This window comes from Plasmodium yoelii (genome assembly GCF_900002385.2).
Source record: "Plasmodium yoelii strain 17X genome assembly, chromosome: 4".
NCBI classification, from domain to species: Eukaryota; Apicomplexa; class Aconoidasida; order Haemosporida; family Plasmodiidae; genus Plasmodium; species Plasmodium yoelii.
In genome coordinates, this window is record NC_036176.2 from 15,870 (window position 1) to 35,152 (window position 19,283).

Consider the following 19,283-nt stretch of genomic DNA (forward strand, 5'->3'; position numbering starts at 1 on the left):
CGACATTTAACACTGGTCCCGTATTTATATGCTTAAATAAGACTTTTAATGCATATTGTTTTTAAAATGATAGTTAGTAAATATTAACACATAAATAACTATTGATGCAAATTTTAAAGTATAATATAAAACTATGCATAATTAAATTGTTATATTTACATTTTAGATAGGAGAGATAAGGGAATTATATTTTTTTAAGACAAGGATGTAGCCATATAAGATTTATCTATTCTATATAGCTAATTATGTATTGTATTCCTTTAACATTAAATCTTTCAATTCGTATATACATTAAAAATGCCTTAGAATTATTTTCTAATTATATACTTTCTTTTATATTTTATAATAAACTATATTTAGTTTTATTATGAAAAACTATAAAATTATTAATATTATTTTTCTTGGTAGTGTTAATTCTAATATTATAGCATTAAATCTTACTTAAATAAGTGTTATAATATTTCATTTGATGTTTTGTGCATATAATTTTAATCTTATTACAAGTTTAATAATATATATCAACGTATTCGAATCAAATGAATTTAATCATTTTTTCGTATTTAATACTTTATCTATTATTATTACTGCTATATCACTGTATAGTACAACGGAATAATTAATGCGCTTAATCAAAATACTTTAAATCAATTAGTAACTTTTTTGTTTCATTGTTTTAAAGTATAGTATTTAGAACATATTATTTAGCAATAACAATATATTTGTGAATTTTATATATATAATAACCTAATAAAAATATTATTAATTCAAATTAAATTAATTATTACATACCATTATACTTTGCATTAATATGTAATTGTATATGTTTCACAAATTTAACATATTTCAGTTTTGTCATCGATACAATATTATATATATTAGAACAATAACGTTAATTTTATATACCAAGTTGTTTATAAGTATTATGGCAAACTATAACATTATATTTTATTAATATACTTATGTTTTTTCTTTTAATTATTTTAAATATATATTTCCAATTTATTTATACCTCAAAACTATAAAGTTTACAAATTAATAGTGATTAATATAATGCTATAACTTTATGATAAATTAAAGCGTATAAAGAAACTCTATTAATACTAATTAATTTTAATACAAAAAGAGAATAGTTACTACAATTAAAACATAAAAAATATTGTATATATAGTGCGATTTGTTGTATTACTAAAAATGTTAGATGCATAAAATATATTTTATAGGCATTGTTGTATTGTCGAATCTCGATCGATATACCATACGTCTATATTTTATGATTATCTATTATATATTAGTACTGTACTTATTAATGCCAAAAACACATATGTTAATCCGAATATATATTGTAATGTAGGAAATTGTTCCAAATGAATCATCATATAATTAATATCCAACCTCATATATAATTCTATTACTACAGTTCAGTTGGCGTAATATAATTGAAATTAAAACAAATATGATACAAATAATAAGTTTTACTAAATAAAATGTTTTATCAACAAAGAAACATATTGTGTTATGCATAATTCAATATAGTTATGATTAACAAGCTTTATATAATAAATAATTATCATATATCATAATATGAATTAATATATCCAATATAGACATTTTATTTTAATCATATTAAATCGATATGAACGCTAAATTATATATATTATAATTTATGAAAAAATATTATGTGACCCTTTTTTGGTTGCATATTTAAACTTCATCTCATGATTAAACATATGGGATGGTATATATATTTAATTAGTGTTCAAATTGTAAAAAATTAATACAATATAATACTTATCCCTAACCCGAATATGGGTTCCACAACATAAAAACTATATAAAAATTATGCAAAAATTACTTCCCAATATACAGTTTCTTAAATATATTAATCATTATTAATATTCCTGAAATAGTCACTACTCTTTGAATCACATATTAATGATCAGTTTTCTTCTTCATTTTTTTAGCTTTTCTCTTAAATGTTTTTGAGTTCTTTTCCGAAATCCAAATAATGAATACTAATATAAAATGTTAAGAAACGTATGATTTTTTTGTTAACGTTTACATATATATAATGAAAATATTTTTTTAATTCCTTATTATTTACCTTATAAGAAATTCCCCAAAAAATTGATATTGCACCAAATATCGATAAAACTGGAATTAATTTGCTTACTATCGACGAACTTGATGATGTAGCATCAGACTTTTGTACAGTTTGTTCAGTTCCTCCAGTTTGTTCAGTTCCTCCAGTTTGTTCAGTTCCCCCAGTTTGTTTAGTAGTTTGCCCAGCATCTTGTAATGTATTTATCTCTGTAAGGGCTGGAAAATTGCTATTTTGAACATCTTTACATTTATTTTTTAAATTATCATAATCAGTTGATAATGTAGACAATAGTTGATCATATGGACTCTTTTCATTAATATCAGAATCTTCATTAAGTCCTTTATATTTTTCAACAAATTCTTTAGCTTTATTCGAACATTTTTTGCAATTTTTATTGTCATCATCAAATTCAGTATACAAGTTACATAATGATTTAAATGGATCATAAAATTTAGATATAATATTAATATCCATACTTAAATATTTTTTTCTATCTATGAGATCCTTATAACTCTTATAATCACTAACACCATTTATTCCCTGTTTATAATTATCATAACTATTTATTTTATAATTATAAAAATCTTTTATGTTGTCGTGTTTTTCACTTTTGTTCAGGTTTAACATATAACTTAACCATATCAAAATATATTCAACAAGATTGATGTTATTTTTTGCAATATACTCAAACACAGAAGAATTCCCAAAGAATCCATCAAACAAATATAAACATCCAGCACTTATTCTATCGAAATCACTAATACAATTACCACTATTACAATACTTATTTAAAAAACTATCATCTTTAAAATCGGGGATTCCGTTACCTTCCAATTCATCGGAAAGTGAGGTCCTTACATCCTGGAACTTTTTACACTAAAAAACATTTAAAAACAATTAATAAAAACACGAATTATTAAAATAAAGTTTAATGATATTTATATGTAATACAATATAAAAAATTGTAAAGGAAACTATTATCATTAAAAAGTGCATATACCACTTCCTTATTCATTATAATGGGGTTTTATTTTTGATTTGTAAATTGAGTAGAGGCATGTTCTTTTATATGTACTGCACCAAATGTGTGACACAAATGTTTTAACCCAATATATTACAGCTGTCTGTAGTTAAATATATTATAAGTTTTTCAATAAATTAATATGGAATAATAAAACAATATTATTACTAAAGTTACATTCCTTTTTATGATAATTAGCTAAATTACCTTAAATAGAGGGGTGTTTAATAAACTTTTGATTAAATATATATATGATGCATTTTATAAAAAAATTGCTATTCTTACTAACATCTAGTATAACTTTATTATAAAAATTGATATACTTTTATAATGAATTTAAAGTATTTTTGAACATAGAAAAGGAATATATTTATATCCTATTTTTTAATGATTGTCTTTCAAAAACTTAAATACTGTATAAATCTAAAAAATTAAAAATTATATTATTACTATAATCCTTAAAAGCATATAAATAGTATTTTTTAAAAATATATTAAATACTATATACTTGTTCCTAATAATATATAGTATAGTCTTTTCTAAAATTGTAATATTTACAAAGTTGTATTGTTCCATTTTCTATGCAAAATACATAAATTTATATTGTTTTTAATGAATGTAGATAAATTAAAAAATAATTTTAATGCGTTAAATAACTTTATTTTTATTCCCATATACTTCAATTTCTAAGTATGCCTTATTGGGTAATTTTACAATATATTTTACGCATCATTTCCAAGGTTTAAAACGACAATTAGCATTGAACCCGTATTTATAAGCTTAAATAAGCATTTAAATGTAGATCGTTTTTAAAATCAAACTTAATACATATTAAATATTAACACATAAATAAGTATTGATGCTAATTTTAAAGTATAATAGAAAACTATGTTTGATTAGGTTATGATTTTACCCTTTAATAGGAGAGAGATAAGATATATTATCCTTTAATATATATATTTATATAAATATTCGCTAAATATTCTACATAGTTAATTTTATCTTATATATTCTACTGCTATAGTTATTAATGTATATCATTCAAATAATTTATTAAAAATTCTATATTTTATTAATTCTATGATACAGTAATGTTGTTTTGGATTATAAAATGATTATTCACTAAACACTAATGTGAATAATAAAATACATTTAACATGAATTGAGTCTTTAACCCTTTCACAATTGATTCATATTTTTAGAATATTAAACCACATATCCCCAATTGAATCTTTAACATATATATAGCATTGATACCTTTATAATGTATTGTTATGTGTCTTTTCGATCAAATTAATATTTAATTATATGAATTTTCCACAATAAAATAATATTTAATATAAGTTATTCGTAGAGTATTTTGTTATATTATATATATAGACGTATAATAATAACGCTATTATATCTTTCATATTATTTACATTTGTTAAAACAAAATATAACATTAAATTTTATTAATATACTTATATTTTGTCTTTTAACTACTTTAAATATAATTTATATATATTTCAAAACTATAGAGTTTAAAAATTAAAGTGACTAATATAAAATTATACCTTTATAGTAAATAAATTAATGTATATATAACTATTTCTATCAATATTAATTAAAACTTTAACATAAAATGATACTATATATAATCGAAAGTTAAAAGGATAGTATGCCTATATCTATAATGTAATTTTTATGTATTACTAAAAATGTTAGATGTATAAAACATCTTTTATAGGTATTGTTGTGTTGTTGAACCTCGATCGATATTTTATGAATCTATACTTTATGACTACCTATTATATATTGTAATATGTTTAATTAATCTTAAAAATATACGAATTAATCTGAAGGTATATTATAATGTAGGAAACCGTTCCAAATGAATCAAATTATAATTATACTCCGATATATAAAATTATTATACTGTTCGTTTATAAAAATACGATTTGAATCAAAATAAATATGATACAAATAATAAGTTTTGCTAAATAAAATTTTAATCAAATGAAGAAACATATTATGTTATACATAATTCAATATAACCACATATTAACAAGTTTTATATAATAAATAATTATGATATAGAATAATATGAATTGATATATGCAATATAGACATTTTTTTTAATCATATAAAATTGGCATGAACACTCAATTATATATATTATACTTTATGGAAAAACTGTTATGTGGCTCTTTTCATATTAATGGAAATATCCCTTTTGGTTGGATATTTGGACTTTTTATTTCATCCTGTTATTAAACATACGTAATGAAACATATATTTAATTAGTGTTCAAATTATAAAAAATTAAATAAAGATATAATAATTACCCCTAACCTGAATATGGGTTACATAAACACAACTTTGACCCACAACATAAAAATTATATAAAATTATGCAAAAATTATTTATTTCTAAATAGACAGTTTCTTATCGTATATCAATAATTGTTACTATTCCTGAAATAGTCACTGCTCTTCGAATTATATATTAATGAATCATTTTCTTCATTATATTTTTTATTTTTTCTCTTAATTTTTGTTTTTGAAATCGTTTCCGAAATCCAAATAATGAATACTAATATAAGATGTTAATAAAGTATGTTTTGTTTGTTAACGTTTGCATATGTTTAATGAAAATAATATTTAAATGTAATATTTTTTAATTCCTTATTATTTACCTTATAAGAAATTCCCAAAAAAATTGGTATTGCAACAAATATAAATGCAATTGAAATTAGTGAATAAGTTAGAAGAGGTGGAAAATAACTACATTTATTTTTTAAATTATCATAATCCTTTGATAATATAGAAAATAGTTGTCTATATGATTCGTTTTCAGAAATATCCAAATCTTTAAGTTGTTCATATTTTTTAACAAATTCTTGAGTCTTTTCTAAATAACTATTGTAATCTGATTCGCTGTCATCACATTCAGTATACAATTTACATAATGATTTAAATGCATCATAAAATTTAGATATATCTTCTTTAGGAATATTCAATACATAATTATGTGTATCTATAAGATCGTTATAACTACTATAACCATCAACATCGTATATTTTCTTTGTATACTTATGGTAATTTTTCATATGTTTATCGTAAAATTCATTTATATTGGAAAATTCAGTGTTTAACTTATGATTTAATTTATAGCCTAACCACATCATAATATATACAACAATATCAATATTTTTATTTGCATAATGGGAAAAAACTGTTTTACCACCATAAAATGTATCTAATAACCATATACACCCACCGTTAACTATATTGTTATAAGTTTTACATTGATTATCAGGGCAGTACAACGTGAGCGTTCCACTTGTAGACATATAATTTACAGGATCATCCAATTCATCGGGAATTTTCTCCCTCAAACTATCAAACTCTTTACACTAAGAAACAATTTTAAAAAATCAAATAAAAATGTCTATTAAAATGAACGTATTATTAATTTATAGATAGTACAATATCAAAAATGTGTAATAACAAATATTTTTATTCAATAAATTGTATGTACCACTGTACTAGTTAACATATTGGAGATTTATTTTTAAACTATAAATTAAGTATATCATATTAATTTCATATATTGCATCAGAATAGGAGACATAAAATTGGATTCTCTATATAAAAATTATCTGTAGTTAACCATATTTTATTTTTAGTATTAATTTAAAATTAATGTAAGTAATAATACAATAGTAATACTATATTAAGTTTATATATATATATTATTGAAATTATCTAAATTGCCTTAAATTGGAGATATTTGTTTTGATCATATGTATAACATAAATTATGCTTAAATTTATGGTTATTAATAATATCTATTCTAATTTTATTATAAAAATTTAAGGAATTTTATAATGATTAAAAATGGATCTCCTTATAGTATGTCTCAATATAGAAAAATACAAATTTGTTTCTCATGTTTTAATAAATAGATTTATACCCATAAACATGTAAATATGTAAAAATTAATAAATATATTATTAGTATATTTTTTAAAAGTATATAAATAAATATTTTCTAATATATTTTAAATATTTAATACTTGTTTCGAATGCTACATACCACTGTTTTATTAAAATTATAGTATTTTCAAATTAAGTTACATGTTCCATTTTCTATGCAAATTATATAAATTTATATTGTTTTTAATGAATGTAGATAAATTCAAAATTCATTTTAATGTGCTCAATAACTTTAGTTTTATTCCAATATACCTTATTGGATAATTTTATAATATATTTTCCTATCTTTTCCATTCTTTAAAACAACAATTAGTACTGAACCCGTACTTATAAGCTTAAATAAGTCTTTGAACGCATATTATTTTAAAAATAATGCTTAGTAAATATTATCATATAAATATATATTAATAATATTTTAAAGTATAATAGAAAACTATGTTTAATTAGGTTGTTATATTACCTTTAAGAGGAGAGAGATAAGATATATTGCTATTTTAATATATAAATTTATATAAATATTCACTAAATATTTTGCACTGTTCATTCTTATATTATATATTTTATTGTTATAGTTATCAATGGATATACATTCAAATAATTTATTAATATTCTATATTTTATTAATTCTATGGTAAAATAATAATAATATAATACGCGTTAATATGGAATAATAAAAAGAAATTTAATGTTGAGTCTTTATCATTTTCTTTATTTATCCAGTTTTTTAGAATATTAAACCACATATCCCAAATTGAATCTTTAACAAATATATAACATTGGTACCTTTATAATGTATTATTATGTGTCTTTACGATAATATTAATGTTTAATTATATTAATTTTCCACAAAAAAACAATATTTCAATATTAGTTACTAGTAGAGTAATTTATTATATTATATTTATAGGGGTATAATAATAATGTTATTCTATATATATATTATTTATAATTATTAGAACAAAATATGATATGAAAATTTATTAATATACTTATATTTTATTTTTTTTAAATTTTAAATGTAATATATTTATACTTAAAAACTATAAAGCTTAAAAATTAATAGAGATTAATCTATTATTATACCTTATGATAAATAAATTATGCCGTATAAATCAATTTATATTAATACAAATGTAAAGGAAATACAAAAAGGGAATAGTAACATAATTAAAACTTAAAAAATATTATATATAGTTCAATTTTTTATGTATTAAAAAAACTGTTAGAAGCATAATAATATTTTATAGATTATGTTACATTGTCGATTCTCGATCGAAACTCTATGAATCTATATTTTATGTTTATCTATTATTACAATTCACTTGGATAACATGATTTAAATCAAAATAAATATGATACAAGTTATAAGTTTTACTAAATAAAATTTTCATAAAATAAAGAAACATATTATGTATGCATAATTCAATATAGTCTCTGAATAACAAGTTTTATATAATGAAAATTATTATATAGCAAATATCTATATTAATATATACAATATAGACATTTTATTTTAATCATATTAAATCAGGATGAACACTCAATTATATATATTATAACTTATGAAAAAATGTGATGTAGTCCTTTTCAAATTAATGGCAGTACCCTTTTGTTGTATATTTAAGCTTCATCTAGAGATTAAACATATAGGTATGGTACATATATTTAATTAGTGTTCAAATTATATAAAAATAAATGCAATATAATACTTAACTCTGACCCGAACATGGGTTCCATAACCACAACCCCGACCCACAACATAAAAATTATATAAAAATTATGCAAAAATTACTTCCTAACAGACAGTTTCCTAAAATATATAAATAATTATTATTATTCCTAAATTGTCACTCTCTTCGAATCATATATTAATGATTCATTTTCTTCTTTATATTTTTTAGTTTTTCTCTTAATTTTTGTTTTTGAAATCGTTTCCGAAATCCAAATAACGAATACTAATAAAATTTTAAAAAACTTATAATTTGTTAATGTTTGCATATATATAATGAAAATAATTTTAAAATTCCTTATTATTTACCTTATAAGATATTCCTAAAAAAAATGCTATTGCACCAAATATCGATAAAACTGTAAATAATCTGGTTGTTATCGACGAACTTGATGATGTATCTTCAGAAATTTGTCCATAACTATGTGCAGGAGTTTGCATGTTTTCTATCGATGTAAGGGATGGATACTTTTCACATTTACCACCTTTACTATTACAATATTTTTTAAAATTATCATAATCATTTGATAGTGTAGACAATAATCTATAATATGGACTATCTTTAGCAATATCAGAATCGTTATTAAGTTTATTATACTTTTTAACAAATTCATCAGCATATTTTGAACATTTATTGCAATCTGGACTTTTTTCATCAAATTCAATATACATCATACATAATGTAGTAAATGCATCATATAATTTAGATATATCTTTAATATCCATTTTCATCATATTTGTTTCATCTATAAGTTCCTTATAATCTTTATACTTCGTAAAACTCGATATAGGCTTTTTATAATTCTCATTCTTTATATATATATCATAAAAAAAAGTTAGACTCTGTTTTTCTTTATTATCGATTCGGTTTAACATTTTACTTAACCATATCATAATGTATTCATAAACATTTATGTTACCTTTTGCAACAGAATCAAACACAGAAGAACTCTGAAAAAATGCATCAAACAAATATAAACATCCAGCATTAATTTTTTCGTGATTACTACTGCAGTTGTTACTAGTACAATACCCATTTAAAATGTTTTCATTCATAACAAATTTATAGTTCCCTTTATTTTCCAGATTATGGGGAATCGAGTTATTTATAGCATAGAAATTTTTACACTAAGAAAGAATTTAAAAACAATTAATAAAAACTGGAATTATTAAAAATTTTATTAAAATAAAGTTTAATGATATATATAATACAATATCAAAAAATGTAAAGGGAATTGTTATTAATATTATTAAATAATGCATATACCACTTCTTTATTCATTGTGATGAAATTTTATTTTTGATTTATAAATTGAGCAGAATCATTCTATTTTATATACAATGCACCAAATATGTGGCGCAAATACTTTAATCCTATAAACAACAACTGTCTGTAGTTAAATATATTATAAGTTTTTAAATAATTAAATTAATATAGAATAATAATACAGTAGTATTACTAAAATCATATTATACTTATTTTATGACAATTAGCTAAATTACCTTAAATGGAGGGGTTAGTTAATACAGTTTTGATTAAATATAAATATGATGCATTTTATACAAAAAATGTTATCCTTAATAACATTCATATGAGTATTATTATAAAAATTAATATATTTTTATAATGAATTTAAAGTATGTTTGAACATAGAAAAGGAATATATTTATATTTTATGTTTTAATGATTTCAATTCTAAAACTTAAATACTGTGTAAATTTAAAAAATAAAAAATTATATTATTATTATAATCCTTAAAAGTATATAAATAGTGATTTTTAAAGATATATTAAATTTTTATATAATTTTTTCTAATATTATATAGCTTTTATTTTTATAAAATTATAACATTTACAAAATAAGTTGCATTGTTCCCTTTTTTAATTGCATATAAATAATTTTAATATTATTTTATTTAATATAGATAAATTTACAATCTATGTTAACGAGTCCAATAACTTTAGTTTTATTCTTATATAATTAAATTTATAAATATATCTTATTATATAATTTTATAATATATTTTGCACATCTTTCCCACGGTTTAAAACGACAATTAGCAATTTATACGTATTTATAAGCTTAAATAAGTCTTTGAATGCATATTGTTTTTAAGATGATACTTAGTAAATATTAATATATAACACATAAATAAGTATTGATGCAAATTTAAATGTAATAGAAAACTATGCGTTATTAGGTTGTTATATTGTCCTTTTAGATAGGAGAGATAAGGGAAGTATGTTTTTTTAAGACAAGGATGTAATCATATAAGATTTATTTATTCTACATATTTTAATTATATTTTCTACCTTTAAAACTTTCAATTAATGTACATATTAAAATTAATCATTAATAATGACTTAGAATTATTTTCTAAATATATAATTTGCTTTTATATTTTATAATAAACTATATTTAGTTTTATGATGAAAAACTATATTTTTAAGTAAACTATAGAATTATTAATATTATTTTGCTTGATAATGTTAGTTTTAATATTATCACATTAAAGACATACTTAGTTGAAGGCTATTATATTTCATATGATGTTTTCTGCATAAAATTTTATTCTTATTAAAAGTTTAATAATATATATATCAACGTATTCGAATCAAATGAATTTAATGATTTGTTCGTATTTAATACGTTTATCTATTGTTATTACTATTATTATTGTTACTGCTATATCACTGTATAGTACAACGGAATAATTAATGCGCTTAATCAAAATACTATAAATCAATTAGTAATTTTTTTGTCTCATTTTTTTAAAGTATAGTATTTAGAACATATTATTTAGCAATAACAATATATTTGTTAATTTTATATATATAATAACCTAATAAAAATATTATTAATTCAAATTAAATTAATTATTACATACCATTATAATTTGCATTAATATGTAATTGTATATATTTCACAAATTTAACATATTTCAGTTTTAGTCATTTATACAATATTATATATATTATAACAATAACGTTAATTTTATATATCAAGTTTTTTATAAGTATTATAGCAAACTATAACATTAAATTTTATTATATACTTATATTTTATTTTTTAACGATTTTAAAATATAATTTATATATACTTCAAATCTATAAAGTTTAAAAATTAATAGTAATTAATATATTGTTATAACTTTATGATAAATTAAAGCGTATAAAACAAATTCTATTAATACTAATTAATTTTAATACAAAAAGAGAATAGTTACTACAATTAGAACATAAAAAATATTGTATATATAGTGCGATTTTTGTTGCATTATTAAAAATGTTAGATGCATAACATATATTTTATAGGCATTGTTGTGTTGTCGAATCTCGATCGATATCCCATGCATCTATATTTTATGACTACCTATTATATATTGGTAATATGTTTAATTGACAATAAATATATACTCATTAACCTGTAGGTATATTATAATGTAGATAATTGTTCCAAATGAATCATCATATAATTAATATCCAACCTCACATATAATGCTATTATTACTGTTCAGATGGCGTAATATAATTTAAACTAAAATAAATATGATACAAATAATAATTTTTACTAAATAAAATTTCCATCAAATAAAGAAACATTGCGTTATGAATTATTCGATATAATCGCAGATTAACAAATTTTACATAATAGACAATTATGATGTTGAATAATACGAATTAATATATGCAATATAGACATTTTATTTTAATCATATAAAATCGATGTGAACACTCAATTATATATATTATACTTTATGAAAAAATGTGATGTAGCCCTTTTCATATTAATGGAAATGCTCCTTTGGGAGTACATAATTTTAACTTCATCTCTAAATTAAACATACGGAATTATACATATATTAAATTAGTGTTTAAATTATAAAAAATTAAATAAAGATATAACACTTAGCCCTAACCCCCAATATGGGTCCCACAACATAAATACTATATAAAAATTATGCAAAAATTACTCCTCAATAGACACTTTCTTAAAATATATAAATCATTATTACTATTCCTGAAATAGCCACTACTCTTCGTATCATATATTAATGATTCATTCTTTTCTTTATATTTTTTAATTTTTCTCTTAATTTTTGTTTTTGAAATCGTTTCCGAATTCCAAATAACGAATACTAATATAAAATGTTAAGAAGCGTATTATTTTTTTGTTAACGTTTACATATATATAATGTAAATAATTTTTTAATTCTTTATTATTTACCTTATAAGCAATACCCAAGAAAATTGATACTGAAGCAAATATAAATGCAATTGAAATTGCAATTGCAATTACTGTATTTTTTATTATTGAACTTCGTGGACAAGCTACAAGTGAGATATTACTACATTTATCACTATATTTATTTTCAAAAATTTTATAATCATTTGATAAACTAGACAATAGTTGATAATAAGAATTGCCTTTATTAATATCTAAAGCATTTTTAAGTTTTTCATATTTTTCAAACAATTCTCTAGCATTTTCTAAACATGTCTTGCATTCAATATTTGGTTCTGCACCAATTTCATTATACATGTTACATAATGATTTAAATGCATCATAAAAATTAGATATATCTTTAATATCGATATCCATCGATTCTATTTTTTTTTTTATAACATCCTTACTAATCTTATTATCACTATCACTATTATCATTTATTTTCTGCTTATAACAACTATTTGTTTCTATATATTTGGTATAAAACTCGTTGAATATGGTCGTTATATTTTCTTTTTTTTGATTTAGTTTATAACATAACCATAAAATAGCATATTCCACAAGTTTATCACCCTCTAAATTTTTATTATTATTTTTATCATTAAATAAAGTTAGCAATGCTATAAAAGAAGAGCTAAGTTTTTGATCATCACTATCACAGTTATTATCATAGAAAACTGTACTTAAAAAATGCGTAGAATTATATTTTCCAGGGTTGTTCGGATCATCAACAACATAATTATTAGCCACATTAATTATATCACACTACGAATATATTTTACGAATTAAACAAAAAAATGTATTAACATAAATGTTACTATAATTAAAATTAATATAATTTATAGGAATACAACATACGAATAATATAAGAAAAAAGATATATACCACTTTAGAAGACATTATAATGAAATTCTGTTATAATTTGGAGATTATGCGGGGTGATGTTATTTATATATATTGTATAAAATATATCTTGTGTTTATTTAAGTTCTTTACATAGCAGTTATCTTTCGTTAGACATATTATTCTTAATTTTAATTTCATATAAAATAATAATACATTAGTATTACTAAAATTATATTATACTTATTTTATGACATTTAGCTAAATTAACTTAAATAGAGGGTTGCTTACACATTTTGCCATATGTATATATGATGCATTTTATACAAAAAATACTATTCTTACTAACATTTGGTATAACTTTATTATAAAAATGGATATACTTTTATAATGAATTTAAAAAATATATACATATGCTTTAATATAGAACATAAATGACGTCATAAAACTTAAATAATGCATAAATATATAAATTTAAGAAAGTTATTATTATTAGAATCCTTAAAGTATATAAATAATTATTTAATAAGATAGACTAAATATTTATATACTTGTTTCTTATAATATATAATACAGTCTTTTCTAAAATAACACTTACAAAATAAGTTGAATTGTTCCATTTTCTATGCAAAATACATAAATTTATATTGTTTTTAATGAATGTAGATAAATTAAAAAATAATTTTAATGATCCCAATAATTTTATTTTTATTCCTATATACTTCAATTTGTAAGTATGCCTTATTGGGTAATTTTACAATATATTTACGCATAATTTCCACGGTTTAAAACGACAATTAGCACTGAGCCCGTATTTATAACCTTAAATAAGTCTTTAAGTTCATATTGTTTTTAAAATAATACTTAGTAGATATTAAATATTAACATATAAATAAGTATTATGTAAATTTTAAAGTATAATAGGAAACTATGTTTGATTAAGTTATTATTTTCCCCTTTAATAGGAGAGAGATAAGATATATTAGCCTTTAATATAAATATTCGCTAAATATTCTACATAGTTAATTTTATCTTATATATTCTACTGTTATAGTTATCAATGTATATCATTTATTAAAAAATCTATATTTTATTAATTCTATGGTAAAACAACGACAATATAATATGCGTTAATATGGAATAATCAAATGACATTTAACATGAATTGAGTCTTTAACCATTTCACCATTGATTCAAATTTTTAGAATATAAAACTACAAATGTCAAATTGGATCTTTAACAAAAATATAACATTGATACCTTTATAATGTATTATCATATGTCTTTTCGATAAAATTAATATTTAATTATATGAAGTTTCCACAATAAAATAATATTTAATATATGTTATTCGTAGAGTATTTTGTTAGATTATATATATATATATATATATATATATATATATATATATAAGCATATAATAATAACGCTATTCTATATTTCATATTATTTATAATTGTTAGAACAAACTATAATATTAAATTTTATTAATATACTTATATTTTGTCTTTTAACTATTTTAAATGTAATATATGTATACCTCAAAATATAAAATTAAAAAATGAATAGTGATTAATCTAATATTATACCTTTATAGTAAATAAATTAATGTATATAGAACGATTTCTATAATTTGAATTTAAAACTTTAGCATAAAATTATAATATATATAATCGAAAGTTAAAAGGATAGTATGCCTATATCTATAATGTAATTTTTTATTAATATGTATATTTTTATTGTATTACTAAAAATGTTAGATGCATAAAACATCTTTTATAGATATCGTTGTGTTGTCGAACCTCTATCGATATTTTGTGAATCTATATTTTATTATTGCCTATTATATATTGGTAATATCTTTAATTAACAATAAAAATATTCCCATTAACATGAAGGTATATTATAATGTAGATGAATATTCAAAATTAATTTTATTATAATAATATCCAACCTCATATATAATGCTACTATTACAGTTCAGTTGGCGTAATATAATTTAAATTAAAACAAATATGATACAAATAATAAGTTTTACTAAATAAAATGTTTTATCAATAAAGAAACATATTGTGTTATGCATAATTCAATATAGTTATGATTAACAAGCTTATATAATAAATAATTATGATATATCATAATATGAATTAATATATGCAATATAGACACTTTTTTTAATCATATAAAATCGATATGAACACCCAATTATATATATTATAACTTATGAAAAAATGTTATGTGGTCCTTTTCATATTAAATTATGTCATTTGGGATTGCATATTTTAAATTTTGAACTTTATTTCCTGATTAAACATACAAGGATGGTACATATATTTAATTAGTGTTCAAACTATAAAAAATTAAATAATGATATAACACTTAACCCTAATCCGAATATGGGATCCAAAAACATAATCATGGCACACAACATAAAATCTATTTAAAAATTATACAAAAACAGTATAAAAATATTATAACTATACATATATAACATTATATATTATTGGTTATATTATTTAATTATTCTTATAGACCCAATAATTATGTTCAAAAATTATGGTGAAAAATTATTTATTTTCAAATAGACAATTTCTTAACATATATCAATCATTATTACTATTCCTGAAATAATCACTAATCTTCGAATCACATATTAATGATCCATTTTCTTCTTTATTTTTTTATCTTTTCTCTTAAATGTTGTTTTTGAGGTCGTTTCCGAAATCCAAATAACGAATACTAATATAAAAATTGTAAACATATTATACATTTTTTGATAATTGCATATAATCACGAAAATGATTTTTTAATTCCTTATTATTTACCTTATAAAAAATTCCCAAGAATATTGGTATTGCAACAATTATCGATAAAATTGGAATTAATTTGCTTGTTATCGACGAACTTGATGATGTAACTTCAGAAATATGTCCAGAATCTTGTACACTATTTTCTTTTATGTTTATCGGTGAAAGGGGTTGAATATCGTCACAATTAAATTTATTGTCCTTACAATAATTTTTATAATTATTATAATCACTTGATAATGTAGACAATGCTTGATAATAGGCGCTATCTTTAGTAATATCAGAAACATTAAGTTCATCATATTTTTTAACAAAATTTTTAGAATTTTCTAAATATTTCTTATTTTGTGTGTCTTCTCCACCAATTTCAGTATACATTTTACATAATGATTTAAATGCACCATAAAATTTAGACATATCATTAATACCAATAGCCATAAAATTTATTTTTTTATCTATGATTTCCTTATAATTTGTATATTCTGTATTATTTTTTAATTTATCACTACAATCTTGACCATCATTATCACACTGATTATAATACGTATTATTTTCTATATGTTTAGTATAAAAATCATTTAGATTGTTGATCCCTTCATGCGTCTTTTGATTTAGCATATAACTTAACCATATAATAATGTACTCAGCCATGTTGATACTATTTTTATTTTTCACAAACAATTGCTCAAACAACCATAAACAACCACCTTTTATTTTATCGAGATCAGTCTTACATTCGTTTTCCTCTGATTTTCCATTAGAGCAATACTTCATAAAATTCCCTAAACTTTTAAAATTTAAATTTGTAGATTTGTTTAAGTCATCAGGTAAAAAGCTTCTCAATGTATCAAACCTTTTACACTAAGAAAACATTTAAAAAAGTATAATAAAAATATATGTTAATGAAATTGTTATAAAATCAAATTTAATAAAATTTATAAGTAATATAACATCGAAAAATATAAGGAAAAGCAAATTTTATTAAAAAAATTTATATACCATGGTATAATTCATTGTAATTTTATTTTGTTTATAATATGTAGATTATGTAACATCATATTATTTTTATATTTTATGCTTAATAAATAACAAAATAATTGAACTTTAATATAAAATGATCTGTGGTTAAGCATATTATTATCATTTTTAATAACAATATAAAGATAATATGGAACAATATATACTTTTATTGTAGTTAGATAAATTGCCTTATTTTGGAAGTGTTTAATACATTTTTTTACCATATGTATATATAGCACAATTTATGCATAAAATCATTATTACTAATAAAATTCTACATATTTTATTATAAAATATTAAGGAGTTTTATAATGAATTTAAAAAATATGCACTTATATTTATGGCTTAGCGTATGAAAGAAACAACAACATATTTTTTGTTTTAATAAGTGGTTCCCCAAAACTAACATAATGCAAAAATCGAAACAATTAACAAATCCATTATTGATATAACCCTTAAAAGTATATAAATAGTAAATTTTAAAATATATTAAATATTTATATACTTGTTTCTAATACTATATACCATGTTTTATTAAAATTATAGTGTTTTCAAATTAAGTTGTGTTACATCTTTATGCAAATTATATAAATTTATATTGTTTTTAATGAATGTAGATAAATTCATAATTCATTTTAATGAATCCTATAACTTTATTTTTATTCATACATATTCCAATTTATAAATATTCTTTATTGGGCAATTTTATAAACTATTTTATGCATATTTTCCATTCCTTAAAACAAATATTAGCACTGAACCCGTATTTATATGATTAAATAAGTCTTTAAATGTAAATTGATTTTAAAATAATACATAGTAAATATTAATACATAAATAACTATTGATGCAAATTTTAAAGTATAATAGAAAAATATGTTTAATTAAGTTGTCATATTGTCCTTTAAGAGGAGAGAGATAAGATATATTTGCTCTTTTAATATATAAATTTAAATAAATATTTGCTAAATATTCTGAATTATTCATTTTTTCCTATATATTCTACTACTATAATTATCAATGTATATACTATCAAATAATTTATTAAAAATTCTTATTTTATTAATTTTATGACAAAACAATGATAATATGGAATAATAGAAAGTCATTTAACGTTAATTAAGTCTATATTCTTTTTTCTATTTATCCAGATTTTTAGAATATAAAATTCCAAATTCCAAATTGGATCTTTAACAAATATATAAAAATTATTCCTTTATATGTATTATTATGTGTCTTTTCGATAATATTAATATTTAATTATATGAAGTTCCCACAATAAAACAATATTCCAATATTAGTTATTATTAGAACATTTTACTAGATTATATATATAGTTATATAATAATAACAATAAATTTATCTATCATATTATTTATAATTATTAGAATAAAATATAACATTAAATTTTATTAATACACTTATATTTTATTTTTTTAATTATTTTAAAATATAATTTATTTATACCTCAAAGTTATAAAATTTATAGTGATTAATATATTATTATACCTTATGATAAATAAATTAAAGCATTTATAGCTAGTTCTGTTAATAT

The 19,283-nt window shown here is 20.0% G+C and overlaps 5 protein-coding genes across 5 annotated transcripts; all 5 read right to left on the reverse strand.

Moving 5' to 3' along the window:
• Positions 1 to 1,949: 1,949 nt before the first annotated feature.
• PY17X_0400015 (PIR protein) lies at positions 1,950 to 3,116 on the reverse strand (the record flags this gene model as incomplete). The annotated part of the gene is made up of 3 exons (XM_022955524.2): positions 1,950 to 2,012; positions 2,102 to 2,977; positions 3,102 to 3,116. 3 exons carry the CDS (start codon positions 3,114 to 3,116, stop codon positions 1,950 to 1,952), a joined length of 954 nt encoding a protein of 317 aa, XP_022810875.2.
• A 2,493-nt stretch (positions 3,117 to 5,609) lies between these two features.
• PY17X_0400019 (uncharacterized protein) lies at positions 5,610 to 6,662 on the reverse strand (the record flags this gene model as incomplete). Its single annotated transcript, XM_722870.1, has 3 exons — positions 5,610 to 5,696; positions 5,800 to 6,519; positions 6,645 to 6,662. 3 exons carry the CDS (start codon positions 6,660 to 6,662, stop codon positions 5,610 to 5,612), a joined length of 825 nt encoding a protein of 274 aa, XP_727963.1.
• A 2,307-nt stretch (positions 6,663 to 8,969) lies between these two features.
• Positions 8,970 to 10,112, reverse strand: PY17X_0400023 (uncharacterized protein; the record flags this gene model as incomplete). Its single annotated transcript, XM_719977.2, has 3 exons — positions 8,970 to 9,056; positions 9,140 to 9,958; positions 10,098 to 10,112. The coding sequence occupies 3 exons, from the start codon at positions 10,110 to 10,112 to the stop codon at positions 8,970 to 8,972; spliced, it is 921 nt and encodes a 306-aa protein (XP_725070.2).
• Positions 10,113 to 12,882: 2,770 nt separating this feature from the next.
• PY17X_0400025 (PIR protein) lies at positions 12,883 to 13,958 on the reverse strand (the record flags this gene model as incomplete). The annotated part of the gene is made up of 3 exons (XM_022955504.1): positions 12,883 to 12,969; positions 13,059 to 13,823; positions 13,944 to 13,958. 3 exons carry the CDS (start codon positions 13,956 to 13,958, stop codon positions 12,883 to 12,885), a joined length of 867 nt encoding a protein of 288 aa, XP_022810874.1.
• A 2,616-nt stretch (positions 13,959 to 16,574) lies between these two features.
• On the reverse strand, positions 16,575 to 17,722 carry PY17X_0400027 (PIR protein; the record flags this gene model as incomplete). The annotated part of the gene is made up of 3 exons (XM_022955495.1): positions 16,575 to 16,640; positions 16,727 to 17,569; positions 17,708 to 17,722. The coding sequence occupies 3 exons, from the start codon at positions 17,720 to 17,722 to the stop codon at positions 16,575 to 16,577; spliced, it is 924 nt and encodes a 307-aa protein (XP_022810873.1).
• Positions 17,723 to 19,283: the final 1,561 nt, after the last annotated feature.